Source organism: Hippoglossus stenolepis, chromosome 19, assembly GCF_022539355.2.
Source record: "Hippoglossus stenolepis isolate QCI-W04-F060 chromosome 19, HSTE1.2, whole genome shotgun sequence".
NCBI classification, from domain to species: domain Eukaryota; kingdom Metazoa; phylum Chordata; class Actinopteri; order Pleuronectiformes; family Pleuronectidae; genus Hippoglossus; species Hippoglossus stenolepis.
Genome location: NC_061501.1, coordinates 17,229,576 through 17,257,530, shown reverse-complemented (window position 1 = coordinate 17,257,530; position 27,955 = coordinate 17,229,576). Strand labels below are relative to the sequence as shown.

Here is a 27,955-nt window from a genome sequence, read left to right as displayed (position 1 = left end):
GCGTCCGGTTACACTTAAATATTATAAAACGACATGACACTTTGCTCTCAGATTCATCATTTGATTTTATTCTGGCTCTCGCCCGCCACATGTCCGGTTGCACCACAGCCTCGCGTGACCCCAAACAGATCGATGGATGGAATCGTGACCTCTCGCTCCCTCTAACGAGAGCAGTGATATTACAACACCAGAGAACGTTACAACAATAAATTATCTTTATGTGATGCATCATAGTCATTTAGTCCAACAGTCTCAGGAAGAGGTTCACACAAAGAGTCAACACAAAAATAGAAAACAAAGTAAGAAACTGGGAATGATTTCTCAAGACTTATTAAAAACAGCTTTTAAAAAAGAGAGCCCTTAAATAAAACCAGTTTTTATTCCACAGCTTTAACAATGAACTTTTACAACCAGGTCACAAACAGTTCGAGGCCGAGAGTAAAAATTAAACTTTGGGAGGAAAAAGTTCAGTCGCTTTCGGCCACAATGTCGAGGAAGAGAAAGAAACTGAACTGAGCTCACGTTTCATTTCAAATATTTGTTGGATCTTCTAGTCGCCTCTCATGAAATCATTAACTAATGTTCACACTTACGTGGAGGCTGTGATATGTGGTAGTAAATCAAAGTATTGCCATGCATTAGCCAATAGAATTAAGGCTTTTAAAACTAAGGTTAAACTTAGTTTAGGCCAAAACAAACACTGTTGTTCAGCAGGGAAATATGGCTTCTAGGAGTCAAACCCTTAAGAACCAGGATGGTTTTTCCTCTCATTTTTCAAAAACAAACAGTATAGATATTTGAATTTGTAAAGACCGTGCAGTCTTTGTAAACAGTCACACGGGACGGTGCTTTGCAGCAAGCGCTTGAGTTATTTGTATATGTGCTTTAGTGTCTATGGCAGAAACAAGGTGGAAGAAGTGAGTCGATTATGGTTTTCCCTGGTGGACCAGAACCGGCCGAGAGGCAGAGTAACGTTCTGCTCCACAGTCTCCTGGAGTTTGACAGTATTGTTTGGTATCGCAGTCTGTTCCCTGTAAGTTCACAGTTTAACGGTCTGCACGTCTCGAGCTCCTCAGAGAACATCTCTGTCCACGCAGGGATCTTCTCATTCCATTTTTTTAGATAGCTAACCGCCGCGGTTACCGCGCCGTGACCATCCACAGGCCCAGCGCCACGTTGGCCGCCAGCAGGGCGCTGCCCGCCAGCAGCAGGAAGAAGCCGATCAGCTCGCGCTTTTGACGATCCGTCACCACGGAAACCAGCGTGGCCTCCAGCAGAGCGTTCAGCATCCACTGACCGTCGAGAGCGAAGCACGGCACGGAGTTGACTACGGCTAACGCACCGGAGAGGGACACCACGTATCTGAGAGACGTCAGGGTTAAGGACCAGAAACAAACATAAGACGCAGATTAAACATTACTTATTATATGAATAATAAATATTGAGGCTGATTTAGGGACTTTTCTACATCATACCTCCAGGGATTTCTCTTCTTGCTCTTAATTGTGAAACTATTTTAATCTGGAAAACCTGAAGAGTAACATCATTTATCCAAATTTTGTGCCAGTGACAGAAGTGTTGACTTTTCTAAATCCACTGTCTCGTGGATCCATCACCTGATTACAGCTGCAGCCTGGAGAGTCTTTGAAACATGGAAGGATACTTGCAGAAGGTCTCCAAGAAGACGGGCAGATCCAGGTGGAGGAAAGTAAAGCGGGGGATGAAGTTGGTCAGACTCACTGAGGAAAGATGAAAAAACGTAGGATGGTTTTCACGTCAAGTCTCGTCCTGCTCACTCACTATATTTCACTGAAAACTGAAAAATACGCTCAACACCTAAACTGTAAACAGCGATTAAATGAAAATAACAGACACAAGGTCCCACATCCTTAAAAGGGAGAAACAATGAATTTGAACAATGATCAAACCTGACGCTACGCACACACTCATGCTACATATACCTGCGTACTGAAGGTGCGGCGGATAGCCCACAAACAGCATGTGTGTGTTCGGAGGGTGTGTGACACGGATGAAGCGCGTCTGGTTCTCCAGAGACGGGCTGACGCACACGCTGACGGTGTGGGTGTGTGCGGCGCAGTCGTTGTCGTTGCGACAGACCGGCGTCCCCGTCACCATCTTACGCACCGGCATACAGGCGAACTGCACAGGATTACAAGAGACACGCAAATACTGAATAAAGTGCGATATCGTGCAGCCAGGATACAGGAACTGAGACATTAGCAAAGTAAATCAAACAGAAATGTAATAGTTGATGGAGAATATTTGCCATTTTTGTAGATTTATAATTTGATATTTGTAGCTTTTACCATCATATTACTAAACTGTAGCTTGAATGTTATATTGTGCAACAAATGTCATGCAGTCGCAGCCAAAAATGGGAGAGTTGAATAAAGGAAGTTAGTGATTTTGGTTTGGCCACATATAGAATTGGTTTGGAAACTTGTTCACATGGTAAACGAGTCATAAATTCTCCCCGTCTGTGAGTCTGTGTTAGTGTGAGTCTGTGTGTGTGTGTGTGTGTGTGAGTCTGTGTTATTGTGAGTGCGCGTGTGTGTGTGTCACCTCCTTCTCTCGGCTGCTGTGGCCCTGTGGCTTCATGTAGGAGAAGCAGAGATCTGTGAGGCTGTTGTTGCTGCAGCAGTCCATCGTTCCATCCAGACGCTTGAAAGCTTCAAAGAATGAATGAATGAATGAGCTGATGTTTTTTCACTCAATATTATCACAGTAGAAGATTTGACCAGAACAGAGCGTCACACAATAAACAACATAACCTCGTATGTCACCACGACCTCGAGCTGTGCACTTGATTGTTTGTCATTGTACTGCTTCAGAAAACAATACAACAAAGTTACAGTCGGTTTGTTAGAGAAGGTGAAAGAACTGAATCCTGGATCCGCCCATTTAACCAGACTCATGGAAAACATTTAATGGGATCTCCCTTGGGTCATAACCACAGACTGTAGCCTCCAGGTATTACCTACATGTTTTATTATCTATCTAGATAGATAGATAGATAGATAGATAGATACACACACAGGGTGACCTGAGTTAATGAATAATAAATAATTAGCAACATCAGCAGATGAAAACTAGAAGCATTAAGTGATTGCATGATTACATAATGGAGAGTTCAGTCAGCGGAGGAGGGAGAGTTGTGTGTGTGTGTGTGTGTGTGTGTGTGTGTGTGTGTCCAGGATATAAAATGCATTTAGCTGGAGATATAGTTATTTATATTAAATATCTACAGATAAAAATGTGTATTTATCATTTCTATTTAAGAAAATCCTGAACAACTTCCTCCTTTTATAGAAGCTTGAAGCAGAAAATATTTGGTACTCGTGAGAAACACCTGAAACAATTAATAATCCATCAGTTGCTGTTTAATGTTCTGACAAATGACTAATAAACTAATTATTGCTGCTCGTCATGAAATTATGGTAATTTGATAATGAACGTTTCTGTTATTTATTCCTTAATTATGAAGTCTGGAGTCTGACAATGACATAATTAGACAAACAACAGGAGCTCTGACTGAGGTTTTAAGTAATTAGCTTTGTTTTCATAAGTTATTTTTTATATTTAGAATCACGAATCATATTTTTGGAAGCTACTCAAGTCACTATTACTTTAAATATGTCGTTCTCTTATTTTGAAGGTGCCCTCACTGTACACGCACCTCTGCCATGAGCCCAGCTGGGCTGCAGGCTGGCGACAGGGACACAGTATCCGGTCTGTGGAGAGTGAGAGAGGTGAGACAGGCAGCTGCTCCAGTCCTCCACCCCCGTGACGGGACAGTCCTCCAGCCCCGTCACGATGTCTCCGACGGACAGACCCCGAGGACCGTCGGCCGCAGAGCCCTGGTCGAAACACACATGCAGACACACACACGTCATTTATGAGAGAAGAATGTGGAGACACGTCGTCCATCTTTATCCCGATAAATAAAGGAAAGGAAAGCTTGACCACTGCTTTAATGACCACATGTAAATTTCTTGCGCTGACCTGCACGACCTCGATGACCAGCGCTCCGCCTCCAGTGGAGTACATGGGAAGGAGACAGATAGGCAACAGGAAGAGAAAGGCCAACGCCGCCAAACACAGAACAAAGTTGTGCCAGACTCCTGTCGAGCAAAAGTAGAGACAGAAAACATATTTTAGATTTTTCAGCTTTGATTTAATAAATGTTTTGCATTAGTTAACATTATGACATTTTAAAGTATAGATTTTTATTACAATAGAGCTGCAACTACTACGTGTCCTCATTATCAATAAGTCAAATTAATAATTCCTGGATAAAAAGTCCATAAAATGTCAGCCAACAGAAAAGCAAATGGCAAAAACAAGTTTGTGACGTCTTAAATTAACTAATCAACAAGAGATACAGCTCGATTCCCAACTCTTCAAACTTTTAGATATTGCTGATGAATGTCGTAAAGATCAGGAACATCATTAAATCACCCCCACAAACAGGACAACAAACTGAAGCTACTGTAAAGTCTAGGGTTCGCCTGTTTACAGCTGTCCTCCACATCTTCTCACTGCAAGATGTTGTTGACAGTAACCACCGTGCACTAAGATTAACCGTCTATACGTCTCTAGCATCCTAATTATGCAACAAGACACAGACAGTCGCCCTAAAACCACACGAGGAAGCGTCTCATTTCCTCATGAGGTCAAGTCACAGTTTTTTGGGGGATGAAACACAGAGTTTGGTCCAAATTCAGGAAACAAGCAGGATGACGGCAGCGTCGTGCAACAGAAACTAAATTAATGGTTTAAGATTAAAGAGGTTTTAGAGGAAATTCTTCCTGTTTCTATGTCAGACTTTGTTGATTTAAATTCCAGAATGATTGAATATACTTGTGATTTTGTCTTTACAGTGAACAAACGAGTGGAGTTGCATCACAAATCTCTCCAGCGATAAATAATAAACATGTTATGTCAGATAACCCCCCCCCCCCTGCCTGCAAACAGAGCGATCAGCTCTGTGGACAGAGAGAGAGAAAGAGAAATAAACCCAGCGTGATGTTATGTCACCATCTCTGCAGTTTGTCATATGACCGGACTGAACAGCTCGGCTTCATGTCACCACCAAACTTATTCTCTTCTCACAATAAACAAAAGACTGAAGGAAGTTTCCTCCACTTTAAAGACACAGATGGGTTTTACAGCAGCTCTTCGCTGCCCTCTAAAGGTTCATGGCGGCAAAAGAACATTTCTTTAAACTCTCACTACAAGTCCTGCATTTAAGTGACAGCATTAAAGGATTTCAACATCATAGTGAGATAGTTCAAACTGTTTAAATCTATAACTGTGCATCATATTTTATTAGTTGCACAAATATATTGTGCATAAAATCATAATTTGCAACGTACATATAGATTTTTAAAACAAGTGAATATTTAAAACAAGAGAATATTTAAAATATTAAATGTATGACCATTTCCTTCCTGAGGGAACTGAGTTTAAAGCTTTTTAAGACTTTTTCAGACCTGCAGGTTCTTGTTTTTGTCATATTTCATATATTATAAGTATTTTTTCCTGCTGTTTCAAACCTGCTTTCAAATCAAAAACCTGTATTATATCTGTCAACCACACGGTCATTACCGGGCTCCCACTGATCACCCACAGTGGCCCGCAGGAGGCATCAGCTGCATCCATGCGTGAGTGCCAGCTCCACCGTCAGTTCATTAAAATATAATTTTCTTGATTGCAGAGTGACATAATTTGATGTGAAGCTGGCGTCTGGTGTTCAGGAATAAAAGACCTCAGGGGTGACCTTCACCGGAACGACTCAAACAAGTATTTTAAGTGACCCCTGAATAATTGTGATTAATAGCTGTGATCACATTAGCTGGAAAAAATAATCAGGATTATCCACTCTGCCCTGAGGAAGTGATCAGCTGATCTCTGTATTTATAAATATATATATTTTAAAAACAGAAAATCATACCGGCACAGAAGATGCGAAGCTGCTGCGTGGGCGATATGAGGTTGAGGTGAGTGGTGAACAGGTCCACGAAGGCACCGGGATACAGCACAAACACAAACATGCCGAAGCCGTTCACTCGCACTTGTTCCCTGGGGGTGAGAGAAGGACACGACATTAAACACACAACTCATCACAGGTCTGAAGGTGATGAAGGTCAAATGATTTAAGATAAACACAGATATCGCTGATGTGACGGAACAACAGCAAACCTTCCTGAAGAATATCTTTGGTTAAATATGAATGTCAATCATCTTAAGTGTGTGTGCAGCAGTATTTCTACAGCACCCACTGCAGAACACACAAAATTAATCTCAACGGCCACTGAATGATGATGAACCCTGCTGGTTGCCACGGTAACTGTTCAGATCGTTGGGAAACCGAGTCCGTTACCTCAGTGCTGCCACCGCGTGGCCCAGCTCATGTATGACTCCACTGAGCAGCAAGGCGATGAAGAAGTAGCCGAGCTGATTCGTGGGCAGATTGACACCAGGGACCTGAGGACACAAACCACAGCAGGAGGAGGAAGAGGAGGAGGAGGAGGAGGAGGAGGAGGAGGAGGAGGAAGAGGAAGAGGGGAAAAAAATAAAAAAATTTGTACACTGGGCAAATAAACAATCTGCATGTATCATTAAGATGTATTTAAATCTTATTAAAACTTATTTAAATCCTATAAAATACATTTAAATTTAATCAAAATTAATTCAAATCCCATTAAGATCTATTTAGACATATTTAAATTGATTAAATTGATTATTACTTGAATCTCATTAAAATGTATAGAAATCAAATGAAGAGGTGTTTAAATCGCATTGAGACATATTTAATTCACATTACAGTGTAGCTGTCTGAGCTTCCCTCGTCTTGTTGACTGTGCGGTGTGTGTTTTTCTTCTTTCTCCAGGCTGAGTGCTATTTACCATAAATGTGCTGCTAATGGCCGCCCATGAATCACCTACAAAAGGTCCTCTGGGAACAGCACTCATATTACCGCGCGGCTACTTGACAGCGCAATGAATAAAAAGGGAACAGGAGGAAAATGCTTAATAAGAGCCCTCGTCATAACTGGAGGCTTTTTCCAGCCCCTCGTCTGAATTTATTGAAGCTTTGTATGAACTTTCAAGGACATTGACTCTCTGAGCGACAGTTCATTTCTAAAAAAAAAACAATGTTCTACGAGATAAATTGAAGTGAATATTTTTGATTTATTTATTTCACCTGTTGTAAAAGCTCATAAACCTCCCGTGCGGTGATGCGTGTGTACGTACCACCACTTGCAGCGCCTGTTGACTTTCCATCCGCGGGTTGTCTGAGGTCATCTGAGCGAGCGTCTGCTGCAGGGTCTTTACCAGCAGCCCCACAGATCCCACCATGGCCACAATACCAAACACCAGACCACTGTTGAACCTGGCGGAGGCGACGCAGCAGAGAATTTAGGTCGAGCGCCAACATTTGTTCGTTTATGTTCAAATAAAGGTGATAAATCTGTCAGAAGAATAAAAAGCCTGCAGGGTTTTTTATCAGCCTGAAGCTTCCACACACAACCTGTCACATATGATTCACTTCTGTCATTTGCATTGTAAAAAAGTTTATGACTAAATATTTAACGAGTATTATTCTAAAGCTTCAGTGATTAATTAGCTGAACAGGCCCGACTGGAGCCGGAGCACTGAGGCATCACGGATGAGGAAAGAAGACAAATGATGCAGGGGCAGCCGAGGGCGTCCTCACCACACGTGGAGGGCTCGGGGGTTGATGCGGGCGCAGTACGCGAACAGCCGGTTGAACATGGTCGTCTGCCACCTCACGTGGAAGGGAGACAACATCAGGCCTCGACTCGCCAGCCATGACTCGTACCTGATCCTGTGTGTCGATGACGACTGCGGGACAGAGTCAGAGTGAAAGGTACAAATTAAAAAAGCAGATTTTCACAGTGGACGATAGACTGATGGAGAAACTGCACTCAGGAAGTGGAGACGTGTCACTCATCTTTATTTATGTCTCTATGGTCTCACCTTATGCACTGTACTGTTTAAAACAACACTTTTGACCTGTAGCTTTTTCATCTTCTTTCTTGCATATATGTTTTGTTTATCATATTCATTGCTCTGCGGAACGTGCAAATTTATTTACAACATCAATTTGATTTATTGTCTCTGTCTAGTTCACTTTGTACGAAGATAACTGAATTATTATGTCTAAATCTTTTACACAGTCCTCTATCCACATAAACAACCTTCAAACCAAACAGATAGAAACAAATACATAAACCAGTCGTGCTGTAGGTGAAGGATGATGATAAATGATGCGTCTGAGCTTTTTAAAGAGCAGGATGTATTTGGAAATATCACTAAGGTGAAAGAGTTTTGATCAGTTTCACTAAATATGAGGTTACTGCTTTTAACACAATGAAATACACCACTTAGCTGCAGGACTTAGTGTAAAGTCAACTCTAGTTTTACTTTGTTTACTTTCTCTGCATGTTGTCATTATGATTCATGATGTCATCTTCTCTTTAAAAAAATAATAATTCCAGCTTCCTATGTATCTATAAATATGTTGTTTACCTATTTGTGTGTATTATGTAGAAAAAATATATGCAATAATAAATACACTATAAATAATAAAAAAATCAGGCTATATATAGATACAAACTCATACACCTACATAGCCAAAATCCAATATAAAGAAATTAGAAATGTTATTTATAGCAAAAAGAGATAAGGATAAACTAAGGAACAATAAATATATTGATTTTTATTTGTAATTATAGGTACTTTAAGGAGGCTGTAGCTGCAACAACAACATGAGTTCCTATAGTGCAGTAACACTATAAACTCCTCTCTATATGACTGTTGTCATCTTATATAAACACATTTGCTTTGTTATTTATGGTAAAAGAGATGAAGATAGATATTAATACAGAAACAGAACAAATCTCTTCATCCCTGCACCTTGTGAACAACATATCTTTAATATTAGGTACTTGCAGGAGGCTGTAGCTGCAATAACACTATGAGTTCCTCTCTATATGACTGTTGTCATCTTATATAAACACATTTGCATTGTTATTTATGGTAAAAAGAACAATAATTAATACAGAATCTCCTCTTCATCCCTGCACCTTGTGAACACATCTGTACTCCCAGGTACCTGCAGGAGGCTGCAGCTGCAGCAACACTACGAGTTCCTGTCTACACGACTGTTGTCCTCTTATATAAACACACAATAAGTGACATAAACACACAATAAGTGACATAGACACACACACTAGCAGCAGGAGGAGCCACTGACCTTGAGCAGAGTGTCGGTCAGGTACACCACGCACCAGACTCCCATCACAACCACCAGCAGAGACACGGGGATCATGGTGCAGCTCAGGGGGGGGGAGAGAATCAGCCCAGCGCCGCCGTCTCCATCGCTCCCTCCGCCCGCGGCTCCACACGCAGTTACCCGCTGTCTCACGCGTCCGTCACCGCGTCGTCATGTCAGATGTGTTTCTTTGATTCGACGCAGAACGATGGAGGAAAGTGAGGTTTGTTCTCAGGGATGTTGAGATGGAAGAGGAACCATCAGGAGAGATAACACTTCCGGTTTCTTCTTCTTCTTCTTCTTCTGCTTCTTTACAGCGGAGCAGCAGCGAACACACAGAGCACTGCCCCCCACCCCGCCACCTAGTGTTCAGCTCCAGGAATTTCACTTTCAATTTTCTCTATTTCTTCTTTTCTTTACTATTGTTTTCTTTTGAAAATCATAAAAAGCAGCAGGAGACAAATAAACAAATCAATAAACCCATTATATTAAATTGCATAAAATACGGTGTGCACCACTGAAGATGGAGAGCAACGAGTTTATAAGTAGTAATTTGAAAGATAAGACTTTGCATTTGAATGATGAACTTGTCTGTAAAAAGAAGCCAAGACCAATCAATCAGAGTCTGTAAGAGCTGCAGGGATAACAAAATAAATAATAAAAGCAAACTGTGGGTCCAAATATTCAATTTCGTGTGACCAAAAGGTCAGGAGGGTAAAAGGACACCAATAAATGTGTGTGGTCTGAGTCAGACGGGACAAGAACGGCCAGTCTGACTCATGAAGCCATAAATGAGAACTGGGAACATGAACCTGCTCTTGGGTAAAACTGTACATGTTGACACAGTCCCACGGAGCCTCCACTCTCTCAGTAACCATGTTTCATCTCAAATACATAATGTTTGTTTCTGTGTACGTCTACAATGTGGGATTAGAGGTTAAATCTGTGCCCAAACATATATTCAAAACTATTTTCTGATCCCTGCCCCAGATGTAGGACTCATTATTCAGTTGGCTGCGTTCAGTAATTTAATCTTGAGGATTCTCTCTGCACGCCTCCTCTTTTATTACCTCGTTTAAATTCTGATAGGACCTAAATCCACAGCTCGTCCGGCCCCTAACTGAGCCGTCTCATCCTCGAACTGGAGATCTAGTCAAGAAAAAAGCTTATTTAAGGAGTTCAAGGAGACTCTCACTGCACAAGAATAACCACACACACATTAAACGCACTGGGAATAAATGTAGTCTTTTGACGGGAATTTGTGTTGTTGAGGGAAATAAAACTTATATCATGAAATAGAGAAAAAAATGTAATTGATAGTTTGTCAAAATCTAAATCTACTTAGAATATCAATGTTGACATAAAAGCTGAGTCATTGTGTTGCCTGGACATTGAAACACAAACTCCACAGCTTCAGGACATTGACTTCTCGCTGCCACGTTGACTTAAACCTGCGGATTTAAACGTTGAATCGGAGCATCACATGTAGCAAAACATATCCCATCCACTAACACGGAGGAGGGGAGCTTCATGCAGTCAGCCACCAGGTGGGGACACATTTCAAACTAACGTTGGTCAGTGGTTCCCGCTTCTGCAACTTGCGACAAAACCTACATAAAGTCCCTTAAGAGCCTATGACAACATATATGTGTGTGTACTTGTTTTTTTCTTATCTCCATGGGACTTTTTCCAGTATAAAAGCTGCAGGACTAGTGAAAAGCCTGGTCCTGATGAGGTAAGTCTTCATTTCTGAGGTCCTGGTTGAGGTCAGGAGGAAGGTGAGGGTAGGGTTAGGCATGAATTGGTCTCGGTTAAGGTAAGGGATGAAGTATTGGCTCCAAAATGAATGACAGTCAATGTCCTAAAGTCCAGATAAGCCTGAGTGGGTGGGTGGTGTGTGTGTGTGTGTGTGTGTGTGTGTGTGTGTGTGTGTGTGTGTGTGTGTGTGTGTGTGTGTGTGTGTGTGTGTGTGTGTGTGTGTGTGTGTGTGTGTGTGTGTGTGTGTGGTTTGCATTTGCATACCTTGAAAAATAAAACAAAGCGACTGTTGGAGTTGCTTCATTTTCCTACCCGGCCACATGACAGATTAATTTTCATGAAGTCTGATCAGTGGGATGCAGTGAAGCTGGGGAACTTCCTCCGAGCGACACAGTGACAGACAGGTCGGCTGGAATCAGCAAACACACACACACACACACACACACACACACACACCCACACACACACACACACACACACAAACTCCAAAAGATAATTTAAAGACACACACACACACACAGGGACAGAGGCTGGAAACTCATTCTGCTTTTCTGATGCTGGGTCGGGTTCCTCTCAGGGAGGAGTTTCCTGCCTCTCCGAGCCAATCAGGCCGAGAGGAAACAGGTCAGGTAGCCGAAGAGGACCTCAGAGGGAGCGCAGGCCGGGCAGAGCAGCCACGCACACCAGGAGGTAAGAGAGCACACACACACACAGACACAGACACACACACACACACACACACACACCTTTAACCCTCTGAGATCACAGTGAGGATGCACATCAATATATAAAAGCAGGAATACCAGCTACCTCTGTGTGTCTGTGTGTATGTATGTGTGTGTGTGTGTGTGTGTGTGTGAGTGTCAGAGCAGAAATAGGGCAGAGCCATTTTAAGATGAGGACGAGTGTTTTCAGGATTCAAGTGTCAGTGTTTAACGAAGATGCTGTAAAATGAAGACGCTCGCCTTCTTTTAATATTTGTGGATATCATACAAGCAAACAGTTTTGTGTTTTGGGTGTCACATGGTTAAACGTTCAATTATTTGAATGAAGTCCCTTAAAAATATGTTAAAATCAGGGGTCATGCTTTTCCTTTTATAGACATTTGTTGGTTTTTCACTGTTTGATGCTTAAATGTTCATTTTTCTGAATGGATGTTTGGTCCTGCAGGGAAAGTATTTCATTCATTTGAACATTTTGAATTTTATTTTCATTTAAAACACACTTTAAAATGTGTTCATAACAGGATAGTTTCCAAAAACCTGTGAAGATGATACAAGCAGGGAGGATTCAAGGATTTTAATTTGTCACGTGTGAAGAGATAAAAAAGTAAAACCTGTTGGCGGAGGCTCTGTGTTTGTTTCCGTGCAGACGAACCGAAGAGGGATCAACAATAAAAACATAAAGAGATGAATAAAATAAAAAAATACTAATGAGATAGAAGAGAAATAAAAGACTGAAGTTGTGTTTCTAAAACCTTTTGATGGTCTTGTGCCTTAATGTTTAAGTTTCTGAATGAAGTTTGGTCCTGCAGTTAAATCAATTCCCTCACTTGAACTTTTAACCATAGTTTTTGCTTTAAAATCCTTAAAAACATGTTCAAAATAGGGTTTGTGCTTTTTATTATAAACATATTAAAATCCCATGTATGCAGAGAGTTTTGTGTTTTATTGTGTCAGGTTTAAAAGTTAAATCTTTTTAATTCCTCACTGGAATATTATAATAAAAATGGTTTCTAATTAGTGAGCTTCAAGTGTCCTGTGCCTCTGTTTGAGTGTGTTTTGGTCTGTCTCTGTGTGTGTGTGCGAGTGTGCCCATGTGTGTCTAAGAGTGTGTGTGCGATGGGTGTCCATGTGTGTCAGAGAGTGTGTGTGTGTGTGTGTGTGTGTGTGTGTGTGTGTGTGTGTGTGTGTGTGTGTGTGTGTGTGTGTGTGTGTGTGTGTGTGTGTGTGTGTGTGTAGATAGAAAGCAGGTCCCCTCTGTGTATCACTCGTCTATTTATAGTGAGAACAAATCCCAGATATGAGAGGAATCCTTCTACCACTTACGAGGCAGCTAGAGAGGAGGGAGGGGGGCGGAGAGAGGAGGGAAAGAGATAGAAAGAGAAAGAGATGGAGAGAAGAGAGCAAGCAAATCTGTGAGAGAGAGAGATAGAAAGTACAAGTGAGCTGGAGAGAAACGTTTAAGGGTGTTTAAAATCCAGAATTAGACAACAGAGTGTTTTGTCGTCAACAGGTAGGTTACAGCTGCTCTTTGTGTGTCAATGTGTGCATGTGTGTGTCTGTGTGTGCATGTGTGTGTCTGTGTATGCATGTGTGTGTCTGTGTATGCATGTGTGTGTCAAAGTTTTAAGTTGGTGAGACATAGCTTCAGAGCTTTTAAAGGGAATAATCAGGTCCTATCAGTGTTTATATCAAAAGAGAATTTAAACTGTTTTAACAAAAAAAATCATATTATTCGTGTAACTTTTATTTTGCTTAATATTAACAAATGCTTTCCAAAAAGTCCTTCCCTTTCTGTCTGTCTCAGTCTGTTCTAACTTCAGATTTAAATTAAAGTATATTTGTCCTGTTTATAAACCGAATATATAAATGGACGTGGATTCTTGGAGAGAAACCTGCATTCTCTTCAATGACCAGCAGGGAGCATTTCCAAGAAGTAAAAATGAAGGCAAAGTGCCTTGATTGCCACCTGGTGGCTGGCTGCAGCATAATACAGAAAGCCCACCTCGTCAATGTTAGTGGAAGTGACATGGACCAAACTAAAAAAGTCCTGAAAAGTACGTGTTGAATAGATCGTTCACATTAAAGTTAGTTTCTGTCGTTTTAGCTCTTTCTCATCACACTGGCGTTGGTTGTGTGTTATGCTCAAGATGGCAGCGTTCATATCCTGGATAATTAGGCGTCATTTCTGGATATTGGGATGTGGAGACATGTCGTCCATCTTTATTTACAGAGCTGAAAACACACGTAGCGTTATTGGCTACTGTGCACATCCATCAAGAGCAGCAACAAGTCCCATAGATTCGTGTTTGTACCACAAATAGCGGCTGACGTGGTCTTTAAGCGTAAATCTTTAAAGGAACAGTTCAACGTTGTAGGAAACTCTGTCTGAGATGAAGAAGAAACTTGATATCACTCTTGTTCTCTTTAAATGCTACGATGGAATCCAGCCAGCAGACGTTAGCTGAGCGTGGTCGTTCATTCATTCTTCCGCACGAGCAGCTTCACACACATTTCTTGTTGATATTTACAGAACATCACAAACAACACACACACACACACACGAGGAAAATAGTTATACGTGTGGTTACAAGTATGTGTGTGGGTGTGCATAGAGTGCAACATGTGTGAAAGTGAAAGGGCTTGTGGGGCTTTGCAAAGCAGCGTCCGAGGGCAGCTGCAGCTCAGGGCCGGCATAACTGCGAGTGTGTGTCTGTGGTTGTGTATCTCTGGGGAAGGGGGTCCAGGCTTTTGCTCTCATGTCAAGGACGTCAGAGCCGCCGCTGTGTGTTGCTGCACAAACAGCACCGTGGCAACTGAGACTCAGCCTCACTCGGCTTCTCTGCTGCCGCTCTGAGCCACTTTGAGATAAGATAAATAGGACATGGAAACTTCCACCATCAGGAACCTCTTGGGTCGGTGTTGATCTGTGAGACGGCAGAAGGAGGAGGGAGTGAAACGGGACCGAGGCAACATGAACAAGAGTCCTTTCAATATGAAAATATATATTTGACTGTTCATGTTTAAATAATGGACTTCAGAGTTATATAACAAGTTTGTCCTTTGTTACAAGGGAAACTTAAAATCTGTCCTGTTTCAAACCTTATTTCATAAACATATTTAAGGGTATTTACTTTATCGTGCAGCACATTGGTCAACGCTGGTCCTTTAAAATCGGCTTTATTAATAAACTCATGTGTGTGATCAGTTTTAGGTATTTACATTGTCATTGAGAGGGAAAGACTTGAAGGCCACAGACAGAAAAATGTGGAATGAGTGCCACTACAACCACAATAGTAACAGGATAAATATTTTATCTGCAACTATAATCTGTATTTTCACCATTACAATAAAAATACTTATATTATGAGGTAATTTGGTGCAGAGAGAATATTAGAATAAGAGACTTTATATGGTTTGTTTGGGTTTAAACTGAGGCCAGTGTGGCAGATATTTACAGAGAGTAAATATCTGTCTGTAAAAAACCCTCTGGAGTGTATTTATATTCACACTCACCATAAAATAAACCTCTACAGTACTTCACTAACTGTGCTGGACTTTTATTTTGACGTTCTTTATGTCTCCTGGTCTCATGAAAGATTCAGAGAACGTGTCCTCTACCTGCATCTGTCGCTAAGCAACTGAAACGCTATCCCGGCCCTTTAAAACCACAGAAACAGAGAGTCCCAGTTCCCCCATTATACAAACACACACAAACACGCACACACACACACAAACACACACACACACACTCAGCTGAATGTCTGTGATCTGTGCTTCCTGCAGGTCAGTGGACTCACCGGGAGGATTATGTCCAAACCTTCGTCCAACGTCAAAGCCCTTCAGGTAAAACATTTCCTCCTATCTGCATAATATAGTGTGTGTGTGTGTGTGTGTGCGTGTGTGTGTGTGTGTCAGTAACTCAATAAGTACTGTAGTAACTGTACTTATTAGTATTTGTCCTGTGCACAGCTGAAGGAAGTATTGGCATCTTTTACTGAAGCCGTTGTACTAATAACTCAAGTCAAAAATACTCCATTACAAGTAAAAGTATAAAAAAATACGTATTATCAACAACATATAGTACTTATTTACTTATTTATTACTCGAACACTTTTTACTGATGTTAATATTTTTACGATCGCCTTTGCTGCTGTTTCATTTCACAACATCACACCATATAAACATGAAGTGATCGCATGACATCAATAAAAACTATTCCGGTTATAAAACAAGTTATAAAACACTTTGTGTCAATTATGATGTAAGTTAAAGTTTGTTCACATTTAAGGAAAAATCATAAATTGGTTTAAAATGATATTTTTTAACAACCATTCTTTTATTTAATAATAATATTATCTGAGCTGGGTTCTTTTATTTCCTAACAACTTATCTGCATTTATAAACAAATTGATTATGTGTCAACAGTAAAAAATACAGCAGATAAGAAATATAACCTAGTATTAAATAGAGATACTCATAGTAAACCTCAAAATTGAGTAAATTGTAGTTAGTTACTTTCCAATACGAGTCCTGAATGTGTGTCCTTCGTGAAAATGAATCTACTTCACAAACACGGAAGCGTCAGAAGTGTTTCCACGTTACAGTATTTATTGATAAAGGCAAATACAGAGCTCTGACTGTGCATATACAGCACCAAGGCTTTATTAGTGCAGAGCTGCAGCGGAGGCGGAGGGATGCGCAGTCGTCTGTGTTTCTGTAGCGATGCCCCCACGTGTGTGTTTCCTCTTCTTCGTCCGTCTCTCTTCTCATTTGTGCTCGTTTTCAGTTCTAACCATGGGACAGGCATCAGAACAGAGGGGGGGTTTAAATACCAGTACAGTACAAACATGAGGTTGTTGTAGTCCAGTCTCCACCGTCAGTTTAAAACATAATCACAAACAAGAACAGCAGCACAGCTTCACAATATAACTTATTGAGATTTCATTAAAAAAAACATATCTTTGTAGAAAACACTTTAACTTTTAGGGTCACAGGTCTGAAGTCCATCCAAAAGTTTCTCTCTGAGATAGAATCAAAGCCTATGGACGACTTCAGTGTGTTTTATTTACTTGTAAATTCATTTTTAAGGGAGAGCATAAGGATTGGATTTTTAATTTAGGGTAAAATATTGCTCTAATCTTTGATTGTGCACAGAGGAGTGTTAGAGGATGATTGGACAACAGGCCCCAGGGCCCAGACGCAGAATTAGACCACAAAACAATGGAATCGTTTGTGGCCCTTTTGCATCTTTCTGTGGTCGGTGTCTGTGCAGTCGATTTGAATGTCTCAGTCGCCGGTTTCCAGGCTTTTTGCGTTCATATAGAGTCTCTTTGTGTTTGGTTACAGTCTCTTAATGTCTATCTAGAGTCTCATCGTGGTCGTTTTTCGTCCCTGTGGCCATTTAAAGTCTCTATGTGGTTGTTTTTAGTCTCTTTTTAATCATTAAAAGTCTTGTTTTATTCTTTTATGGTCTCTTCATGGCCATTGAGATTCTCTGTGTTGTCGTTTAGTCTGTTCTTACTTGTTTAAAGTCTATTTTTGGTCATTTAAAGTCTCGTTGTGGTTGATTAGTCTTTTCCTGATCATTTAGATTCTCTCTAGTCATGCTTAGTCTCTTTGTGGTCCATTAGTTGTTTAAAAGTCTCTTTTTAGTCATTTAAAGTATTTTTGTGGTCGTTCAGACTCTTTGTGGTCATGTTTAGTCTCCTTTTAGTAATTTAAAGTCTCTTTTTAGTCATTTATAGTTTCTTCGTGGTCCAATAGTCTCGTTTTAGTTGTTTAAAGTCTATTTTAGTCGTTGAAAGTCTATTTGTGGTCATTCAGTCTCTTTTTGGTTGTCATGGTCTCTTTGTGGTCGTTTGCTGCCTCTTTGTCGTTGTTAAGTCTCTTTTTGATTTGGTCAAAGTATCTTATTACTCATTTATAGTCTCTCTGTGATCATTAGAATTCTCTTTGAGGTCGTTCAGGGTCTTTCTGTGGTCGTTCGAGTGACTTTCAAACAGGAAATGTTAACAGTCACTTGAAACAGAAGCCCTGGCTGCAGGATCCTTGGGTCCTGGTAGGTCTGCTCACTAACCCTCTCATGCTAAGCTGGAGCACGCTAAGCGTAAAGACAGTAAACAATCCCAGCCCAAGCAACAGTACAATAATACAAATCTTAGCAAACATGCTGTGAATGAGGCGACTCCTTCCAGAACTTTCCCTCGAAACTTTAAACCTTAATCTCTAGAAAAAAATAAATAAAACTCTCTCGTAGAACAATATCCAGCATCGCACAGCACACACTCATCTGTACAGCTGTACAAGGTCAGCATATATACAATACATTACAGTACAGTAGCATACAAAACACGTCAAATACAAAGATGTCAGGGCACGCAGCAGTAGAACATCAAGTTAGCAGGCCTGTGTGTGTGTGTGTGTTTGTGTGTGTGTGTGTGTTTGTGTGTGTCAGTTTTAAAAAGACAGAAGTCTCTTGTAGTGACATGATGAAAACAAGGAAACATTGGTCATAATCAAAACAAGGAGTTTTGAGGAAACAGCAGCCGTTCACCCACACACGCGCAGGAAACTGTGTGTGTTTCAGTGATGAAAGTGCCTCATTGGCTCTTCTCGCCGTCCGCCAGGCTAATTTGAACATCCCGATGGGAGGTCTGCGTCCAGGGGCGGGACATCCTGTCAAGAGGAGAGAGGAGACAGTTGACATAGAGGAGGTGAGACAACACAGGACACACACATGCACACACACACACACACACACACACACATACACACACAAAGACACACACAAAAGAAAATGTACTTGCAAGTTTTTGCAGCTTCAAAAAAATGCCACATGCAAATTCCATAAAGTAATTTTTGCACATAATTTGTTTGATTTGAAGAAACTGTCACTGAATAATACATCAGTAGTAGTAATAGTAGTAATAGTAGTAATAGTATTACTAGATTCTAGTATTAGACTCGTCGCAAACAATAATGTAAAATTCAAAGTACAGATAATAGTGAGGTTGGTGATTTGAGGAATCGTGATATTTTTTTGTTTGTTATGTTATTTTTCATTTCAGGCTCAATCACCAGAACAGCCCAGCGTCGCACCCCCGACGCCAGAGGAGAAGAAGGCATTGCCGGGTGCGGTGAAACTGCCGGGGCCTGCTGTTAACCTATCAGAGCTGCAGAACGTCAAGAGCGAACTACGATGGGTGACCAAGGACTAACACGTAGGTACAGTAGATGATTCCAAAGAAAAAGATGCAAATCAGAAACAGGCAATGTTGAAAAAGCACAGAGATGAGATTATGGAAAGAGTCAAATTTGGGAATGATGCAAATGTGAATGAAAATATCATACACCTAACGACAGGTTTACAAATAGAGGGAAAGCACCTTTGCAACGTCTGCAGTTTCTATATCTACTTATTCTGGGCAGATTGTTTTTTAATCTGACACAGTTTGGTAATGTAATATAATATATAATAATATAATATATGTTTGATAAATCCTGAGGTTCAGGTCGAGGATAGTATGACTCCACAATAATTGCATGCAGTGGTTGGAGCTCACCACTGGGGGTCACTGTGGTCTGCTCAGCCCTATGTTTGGGTCAAGCGGTGTGTGTGTGTGTGTGTGTGTGTGTGTGTGTGTGTGTGTGTGTGTGTGTGTGTGTGTGTGTGTGTGTGTGTGTGTGTGTGTGTGTGTGTGTGTGTGTGTGTGTGTGTGTGTGTGTGTGTGTGGGTAGAGGGGGGTTGAGTCAGGCTCTATATTTATACTTTTTATGCGTGTGTTAGTATGTGTGTGTGTGTGTGTGTGTGTGTGTGTGTGTGTGTGTGTGTGTGTGTGTGTGTGTGTGTGTGTGTGTGTGTGCTGTGACTTTCTCAGTGGGACACAGAAACCACAACATCCCAGTCCAAACCATGTGGGTGTTCTGCTGTGTAGGAGACACATGAGCGAGAGGTGGAGAGAAAGAAGCAGAATCTGGTTGAACTTTTACTTCTAAACTAATTTCACAAGTGTCTCACAGCTGCATAAGAACAAACTCACACGTACAATGTGTTTCTTCAGCTCAGTCCAGTGCTTTAGCTTCCGTCTTAACCTCGTATTCAACTGGACGTCAGTGAAACATCACAGCCCAGCAGAGCTGTGATGTTTAACACAGCGTCTGCCTCCGAGACTTCTACGACTCAAACTCCACTCTTTGAGATGGAAATGAGCAGAAAATCAAGATCAAGCCACAGAGAAGCTGAAATGAAAAGGGTCAAGAGAGCCACACTGGAAGCGCACACACACACACACACACACACACACACACACACAAACAGATGATAGATATTTCTTCACAGCGGACCTCTTGCCTCGCAGGGGTCAGCAGCTCTGAGACCGCTGATAGCAGAACTCCCCTCACAATGTCTTTATCCATCTTTCTCCTGCAGGATCCCCCGGCCCCCGGCAGAGAGGAGAGCTGATAATCTTCATAGACACAGACTGGCCCACTGCTACAGAAGGCTAACAAACTACAAGCTAATCCCAACATGTTCAGAGACACAAACAGCTTTCTGCCAGGCCGCCGTCCGCGGGAAACCTCCAACATTTAACTTCTGCTACCATCGAGAAGCCGGCATCCATGAACTCTCTCTTTCAACGAGCGCGTCCAAGCAGGTTGACGTGTTTTTATCATCAGATGCAAATTTAAATGGTAATTTATTCAATTAAAAAGTGTTGTAAAGATGATTTTTGTTGCAGCTAAGACCTCTCTTTACGTTTAAAAGTCACAAAATATTTATTGCAAACAAAAGCAATTGTTTTATTTCAACTCTGGGTCATTTGGTGACAATCCACATGATCGACTGTGCTTCCTCTTCTCACACAGTCTTTTCCTTACTGTCAAAACTCTGACTGTGCGTCTCCTCAACCCTGATTCATACTGACGCTTTCTATTAAAGCTGGAGTGCGGGACTTTAACATATAAATGAACATTCAAGCCCTCGTCAAACAAGGTCACACAAAACGTCTCTCTCAGCACCACAGGAGATTTAAACCTGGCGTCTGCGGCAACATTTGTGCTGCGTGCGTTGGTCGTCATGCATTTTACATCTACAAGCAATTTACTAGAAGCAACCGTGGAGAAAGCATCTAGTAGCGTGGCCGGAGAAACGTCCAGATTAAAACAGAGAGTTGGCTTTAGGAGGAAGGATTTTACTCAGTTGTTCATTTCTTAATGTCGTTCACATGTTTCAGATCAGTTGTGTTACTTTTTAGAGGGAAACTATGAGGACAATTTTGTTGTTTCATGGTAGTGATGATTGATATCTTCAGGAAAAATATGGCAATAAAATCAAGATTGTTCCAAAAAGTCTAACGTTGACGTCTGTTCTGTCTGTTCTGTCCACCTTGTTGCTCCAGACTGAAATATCTGTAATATCTATAACTATTGGGGGGGAATGCGATGACATTTTTTACAGACATGTGTCGTCTCCGGGGGATAAATCCTCCTGACTTCTGCTCAGCACAGGATTCACAATGTCTCGCCAACTGGATGGATCGCCGTGACATTTTGGTGGAGACATTTAAGTTTGCCAGAGGATGAACAGGATTTCCAGCAGCAGCACCATTACTTCAAAGTTTCTGTTTGTACTAGAATATCTGAACATCTACCCCATTGACAAGCTTGAGATTTAGTGCAAACATGTATTTTCCCATAAGGATAAGTTGTAATAACTTTTCTAATCCTCTGAATTTGTCTAGCGCCACCATGTGGACAAAATGTAAAGGTCCAGTAATTTGGTTTAAAAAAAGTTACCTGCTAAAATAATGATATTCCTGTCAGCCTTGGGTTTAGCACTAATTAGCTAATGTTAGCATGCTTATTTACATTAAACCATAGACTGAATATAAAGATGTACGTGATAACAGCTCCCTAGACGTGAAAATAACTAATCTGGATCGCCCCCTGGTGGCTGGCCGCAGTATATGTCATAAACCCTGCTTTCTCAATATTAGCATGGGACATGGGCCACAATAAAAAGCCTAAATACATGTGAAATCTATTCTAAAGAGGATTTCTATCATTTAAATAGTTCTTATGATGCCTCCACTGTGATTGACTTATATTTCTTCCGATACAAATCTCAACCTCGATACAAATCTCAGTCATGTGCAGACTCTGGCACCAAATAATGTCAAAAGCACAAGATGGCCGCACCCATATCCAGGGTATTTCGGCTTCATTACAACAGGAGGAAGTGGAGCATGTTAGGATGCCACCTCAGCAGTTCTGCGTCTAAGTACATCCTCACCTCCAGCTCGGTAACATGGCTGAAGTCTCTTCCTCATGTTCGTTGTCATTTTAAAAGAAAAAAAATAATAATCTCGCTGGTGCAGTTGACAGATGTTCCAGCCGACAAAAGACGTCCCCAGTGATATGAGGAGAGGACATGACAGTAACGTTTTCAAGGTGACGTGATTAAAAGGAAATGTTCCCCCCGTGGAGACTTTCTTTTATGTTGTGTGTGTCAGGACATTGACAGTAAGAGCAGCAGGAAATAATGCGTGCACATATTTCAAGAAGAAATATGAACCTGAAAGCCCAGACGAAAAAAGCTTTTCAGTTATTCTTGTGTCTCCAGCCCATTATGTTCGCACATAATGGGTATTACAGGGTTTTAAGTAGGAGGTGGGGGGCATTTATGAGCAATGGAGTCACTAGGATCCTGAGCTAAACCAACAAATCCACCTGTTTTACAGCAGAATGCCACATTAAACCGAACACATGCCATCACACCAGGCCAGATAACCCTGCCATCTCCCCTGCATATCCATCTTCACATCACATGTCCTTCTGCACACACACACACACACACACACACACACACACACACACACACACACACACACACACACACACACACACACACACACACACACACACACACACAGGGAGCAGCTGTAGCTATGTTTAGCGCCCATCAGGTCACGATAGAAGCAAAACATAGGCTGTGTTTTTACAACCATACGTGAGGATCTGACATCGTGTGGAGACGATTAAAAACACTTTTTACGAGAGGCTTATCTGCTGAATTTTGATAGAGTGCAACCCTTCTGCAGAACAAACACACACACACACACCTACACACACACTCATCTGTGAGCATGAGCTATTCAGAGACCGCGATCACAACAAAATGTACTTTGCGGAGAATGTTAAAGTGGTGTGCATGTGTGTGTATTTGTGGATTAGACAGTGGCATTAAACCAGACTGTGAACTCATGAGCTAATAGAGGAAATAAATCTGCCTACATCCCCTCTCCTCTATCAATCAGAATGAGGTTAAATGCCTGGTAAAGGGCACGGCTTACCACCGACCGCTACGTGCTACTTTTGACACGTGCAGAATCTTTGACAGTTTTGGGAAAACTTCCACGGGTTTGATATGTCCCTCTCGTCGAATCCGCCGCCTTGTGTCTGTGTTTCTATTCCTGTCTCCATGGTGACAAGGGTGCCGATAGGTGCCGTGGCAACCGTGACCTGGAATCTTGGTCGCAGACTATAGCAGCTGTATTTACCGATGAGTTCATCCGCCGGGATAGACACTAAAACCCAGCCAGGCTCCCTCTTTCCTCTCCGCACATGTGTGTGTGGAGTGTAGCTGCTCTCTCGCTGGGTTGGTGTGTGTGAGCTGGACGCATGCATTTGGGTGATACTCCCTCCCGGAGTCAGCGAAAAGGGCAGCAGACAAACACAATGCCAACACAAGCGAGACATCACAGACAGAGACAGGAGACTTTGGGACGGACCACGTTTAGCGGGCCGAAAGGGAGGGGGAGGCAGTTGTTAACTTTCCTATCATGGTATCACATGCTCGCCGCCGCAGACGGAGCAGGACAAAAACACAGATGGAGCGAGCTCGACCATGGACACGCACTTCGCTGCCTTCTCCACTCTTTCTTTTTCTGCTTCTTGCCTTTAACACCTCATTACCCTGCTAATGTCTAAAGATTTTCTCTTTGGTGGCTACGTTTTTTTTTGACTACACAAATTTTCCTGTGCTTCCGTGTGTCATCCTCTAACTTCCTGACATTTCCCCATTACTCGCTTCCTTGAACCTTCCTGATGAAGACTTTTCTCACCCCCTCTATCTGACACCTGTTCTTTCACCTTTGCACCTCGCCTCCTCTCTTTTGGATGGATAGCTACTCCGTCCTCTACAGTTCCTCCCACAGAACCGGACTTCTCTCCGGCTTCCAGCGCCTGCGCACCGAGGGGAAGATGTGTGATGTCGTCCTCGAGGCCGGCGGCGTTTCCTTCCCTTGTCATCGCGCCCTTTTGGCCAGCTCCAGCGAGTATTTTTGGGCTCTGTTTGGAGAGACTACTGCTGAGAGATTAGCAGGTTCCATTAGCCTCCCAGCGCTAACACCTCAGGGTTTAGATGCCATCCTGGACTTCCTGTACTCAGGCTGGCTCAGCATATCACCCTCCACGATCTCTGTCCTTCTGGAAGCGGCCAGGTACCTGCAAGTGGAGACGGCTGTGGCGATATGTGAGCGCTTTATTATCGATGGTTTAAGTGTTGAGAACTGCTGCTGCTATGCCAACCTGGCCGAACGCCACACGCTATCAAACGCACTTGAGGCTGCAAACCAAACCATTGCAATGGAGATGGGGACATTGCTGCAGGAAAACAAGGACAATCTCCTCGAGCTGAATATCCAGTCGCTGATGTCAGTGCTCGAGGCTGATGAGATACCTGTCGTCAAGGAGGTTGAGCTCATGAAGCTGGCTTTGGATTGGCTCGATGAGAATGGCCCGCTCCCGCTGCTGAAATCAAATCTTCTTCTGAGTCGTCTGCGCTTCAGATTGGTCTGTGCGTCCGATCTCGCCAACCTTCATCACAGAGCCATGGGCACACCTCTAATCCGAAGTCAGCTGACCCGAGCGTTGGAGTACCACAGGATGGGTTCAGCTCAGCCAATCAGACAGAACAAGCAGTCAACACTCAGAGCGTCGCCCAATCGCGTGCTGCTCGTGGGTGGAGGGTCCAGCGCCGATTGTCCAGAACAGCAGTTGTTGGCGTTTGATCCAAGAGGCAGGAAGTTCTCATCCGTGAGCTCATGTCTCCCGCTGCGGCTGAGGAATCACTGCGTGAGCTCAGTGGGAGGTTTCCTCTTTGTGATCGGGGGGGAGGAAGTGAAAGAGGGAGATGAGGACGGAAAGAAGTCCGTCACCACGTCGACAACCAACCAGGTGTGGCGGTACGATCCTCGCTTTGACTGCTGGGAGCAGGTGGGGTCCATGCTGGAGAGGCGGGCACAGTTCAGCTGCTGCGTGGTGGAGGATGTTATTTATGCCGTCGGGGGACGACACACACGACCGGACACCGACACACACACCTCGGTCGGGTCTGTTGAGTTTTATGACATGACCACAGGAGCATGGAGGAGGGGAGCAACGATGCCCCGCCCTCTTTACGGCCATGCATCCACTGTGCTTGACGACAGTATCTACGTGTCGGGTGGCCTCCCGGGCAACCAGGGCACCATCCAGGGCAGTAACCATGGTGATAACCAGGATGAGAACAGGGAGAACAGCAGAGAGGTCTTGTATTGGGACCTCAAAGGTCGGGTCTGGGAAAAGAGGGCGTCCATGTCTATCGCCCGGTTCAGTCACCGCTTGGCAACAGCCCACGGCTACATCTACGCCCTGTTGGGGATGTACGAACCTTTCTGCGACATAGAGCGATATGATTCACGCTCAGACCACTGGACACGCCTCCGACCGCTCCTTATTGGATCCTTCAACTACGGGATGGTTTCGACAGCATCCGGGAATCTGCTGGTGTTTGGGGGGAGACGATGGAGCGACGGTCAAGAGGTGATCATGAGGAGTGTACTGGAGTATGACACTAAGACAGACAGCTGGAGAGAAATCTGCCAGCTCCCCAGACCTCTCACTGGGACGGAGTGCACACTGCTTCCCCTGCCAGACTAAAGGGTGCACAGAAAAACTTCAGTAATCTCAAAATGATGAGAATGATGAAACTGGATTCTCAATTTCTGTGTGACAAAGTTTCTCCACAGTTGTTCAAACTGAAATAAATTGATTGGGTTTCATTCATGAAAGAAAAGAGGGAAAGTATATCCATCTCAATAGAAAGCTTTGTGTTGGGGAGTGAAAGTAGGTTGGCAGAGATGAAATGTTTACCACCGGCCCAGACTTTACTTTCCAAATGACTTGCCCGAAGACAGATGGTGTTTGCATAGAGGAAAGCAGGTGGGCATTATTCTTCTGTCGTGAAAAGAGTTGGAAAAGTGTTTTTAAAAAAGTGTAAAGTTTTCGTAACCTGCTCTTTAGCCCAGTCTGCTGCTACTGAAATTTTGTTTTTGTTCAGATTACCACCACAGAGTTAAATTTGCATTTTGTCATTTTGTCTTCACACTAAGCTCGACTTCTCCTGCAGGAGTAGTTTGATATTAATAATGAAGCTAGTACCAGGTTATCTCAGTTTAATACCTTCCCATAAGTAGAGACTGTACGACCATCACACACAAGAGGGAAGAGAGACGTCCAAACAGGAGATAAAGGTGATGAAGGAGGAGGAAACAGGAGCTAAGCTAAATATTTTATAGAAGTTGAAGATAAAAGTTCTGCGCATGTGACATTCCTGTTTGTTCGATGAATAATTTAGGTTTTCTAAAAGATAAAGTAATAGAAGCCCACCAAAGATATCGAGTGACCTTGTTCTCATTTCACTTGTATCCCACTGCACCGGCAACTTTACTGTAAATCATACGCATGATTTGTGGCTATTAGCTGCAGAATTCATGGGCTTTTAAACTTTATACGTTCTGTAAAACATGTTTTATAATATCTGAAGGTAATATTTGTTTTTAAGAGTTATTGTGTGCCTCAGGATTTACTGGAGTTATCTTTTTTTTTTTGCAGTGTAGTGAATGTGTGGTGTTAGAACTTCAAATATTAACTTTATATACTTTATAATCATCTTTGTTGTCTATTAACAGGTGGAAATAATGGATTAATGAATATGTATTATTAATTATGACGGATCAAATAAACGTACATCTGCTAAATAAGATCATAAACCCCTGGAAAATATATATAAAAATTCCATTAATTGAATTACTAATTAAACTGAATTGCCAAATTGATATATTACAGTGTGTTGATTGAATTTATCTCAGTTTTAATTAATTGGAACAAAACAGCATCTTATCACTGTTCAGACAGAACTGCTGAGCTAATCGTTTATTTCCTGCTCGTCCACAACTCGTAAAGAACAAAAAACACAAAAACACCTTCATCCAAATGATCAAAACTTTATTGATCCACCCTCTCTTCCCCTTCCGACAGCAAAATAAATACTGCTTTTAAACCATTATATATAACTTTAACATGAAACAATCTTTACTCAGTTACAGTCTCCTCCAAAAAAGACCTGATAGAGTTCGAGAACAGGATCCAAGACACTTCGTTTGCACTCTACTAAGAGAGAGAGATCTACTGCATCTAAAGATTCAAACACAAAAACGGGAAAAAAGCAATATCGCGTTGTATCTACAACAAAGACATGCGACTACGACCAACCACGGGCAGCAGCATAGAGAGAGCATTCAAACTGAGTGTGCTGTGTGCTTATTAGTGTGCGTCTGTTCATGTGTGCGTGTGTGATTGCTTTCATAGTTTTGTGCAGCGTCTCTGAGTATCAAGTCATTTGGCAGCAGCGTACAAATAACAAACTAATATATTTTTTTATTAGATCCATACTTCTTATGCAAAATATTTCCTCATGTTCTCTATGTTGCATGCAGGATACAGAGACAGTCTCTGAGGAAGCGTCCACCCTGGGAAACCTTTACACTGTTAGACAGAGAATAATCAATGAAACTATCAGGGCATATAAGTGATGTTAGGATTAGTTTCATGTCTCAGGTGTGATGCTGAGGATGCAGCTGCACATTAAAGCTGCTAAAAATGAGAGGAATAAAGTCAACGTGACAGAGAATAGATCCAGAGGCGAATTGCAAGAATCCAGTCTGATGCTTTTGAAGGTTGTTCTTATATGTGTGCAGCCTTGAATGTTGTCTGCGCTCAGAAAATGATAAAAACTTTCTTTAACTTTTTGTTTCTTCAATTTCATACAT

The 27,955-nt window shown here is 42.1% G+C and overlaps 3 protein-coding genes across 5 annotated transcripts; 2 read left to right on the top strand and 1 right to left on the bottom strand.

Moving 5' to 3' along the window:
- Positions 1-47: 47 nt before the first annotated feature.
- Positions 48-9,640, bottom strand: mbtps2 (membrane-bound transcription factor peptidase, site 2). The gene is made up of 11 exons (XM_035142957.2): positions 9,304-9,640; positions 7,741-7,889; positions 7,278-7,416; positions 6,404-6,507; positions 5,975-6,102; positions 4,024-4,142; positions 3,698-3,878; positions 2,584-2,690; positions 1,962-2,160; positions 1,664-1,739; positions 48-1,362 (listed from the first exon to the last, which is right to left on the bottom strand). Exons 1-11 carry the CDS (start codon positions 9,376-9,378, stop codon positions 1,140-1,142), a joined length of 1,500 nt encoding a protein of 499 aa, XP_034998848.1. The 5' UTR covers positions 9,379-9,640; the 3' UTR covers positions 48-1,139.
- Positions 9,641-11,653: 2,013 nt separating this feature from the next.
- Positions 11,654-21,155, top strand: smpx (small muscle protein X-linked). Of its 3 annotated transcripts, none has more exons than XM_035142727.2 (5): positions 11,654-11,769; positions 15,588-15,647; positions 18,431-18,517; positions 18,872-19,028; positions 20,233-21,155. In XM_035142727.2, the coding sequence occupies exons 2-4, from the start codon at positions 15,612-15,614 to the stop codon at positions 19,019-19,021; spliced, it is 273 nt and encodes a 90-aa protein (XP_034998618.1). In that variant the 5' UTR covers positions 11,654-11,769; positions 15,588-15,611; the 3' UTR covers positions 19,022-19,028; positions 20,233-21,155. The 3 variants fall into 3 exon arrangements, with proteins under 3 accessions (XP_034998618.1, XP_034998616.1, XP_034998617.1); XM_035142725.2 differs by having other exon boundaries at positions 11,658-11,769; positions 18,872-19,024; XM_035142726.2 differs by lacking the exon at positions 11,654-11,769 and adding an exon at positions 13,165-13,314 and having other exon boundaries at positions 18,872-19,024.
- Positions 21,156-23,348: 2,193 nt separating this feature from the next.
- On the top strand, positions 23,349-26,962 carry LOC118098791 (kelch-like protein 34). The gene has a single exon (XM_035142937.2). The coding sequence runs from the start codon at positions 23,982-23,984 to the stop codon at positions 25,782-25,784; it is 1,803 nt and encodes a 600-aa protein (XP_034998828.2). The 5' UTR covers positions 23,349-23,981; the 3' UTR covers positions 25,785-26,962.
- Positions 26,963-27,955: the final 993 nt, after the last annotated feature.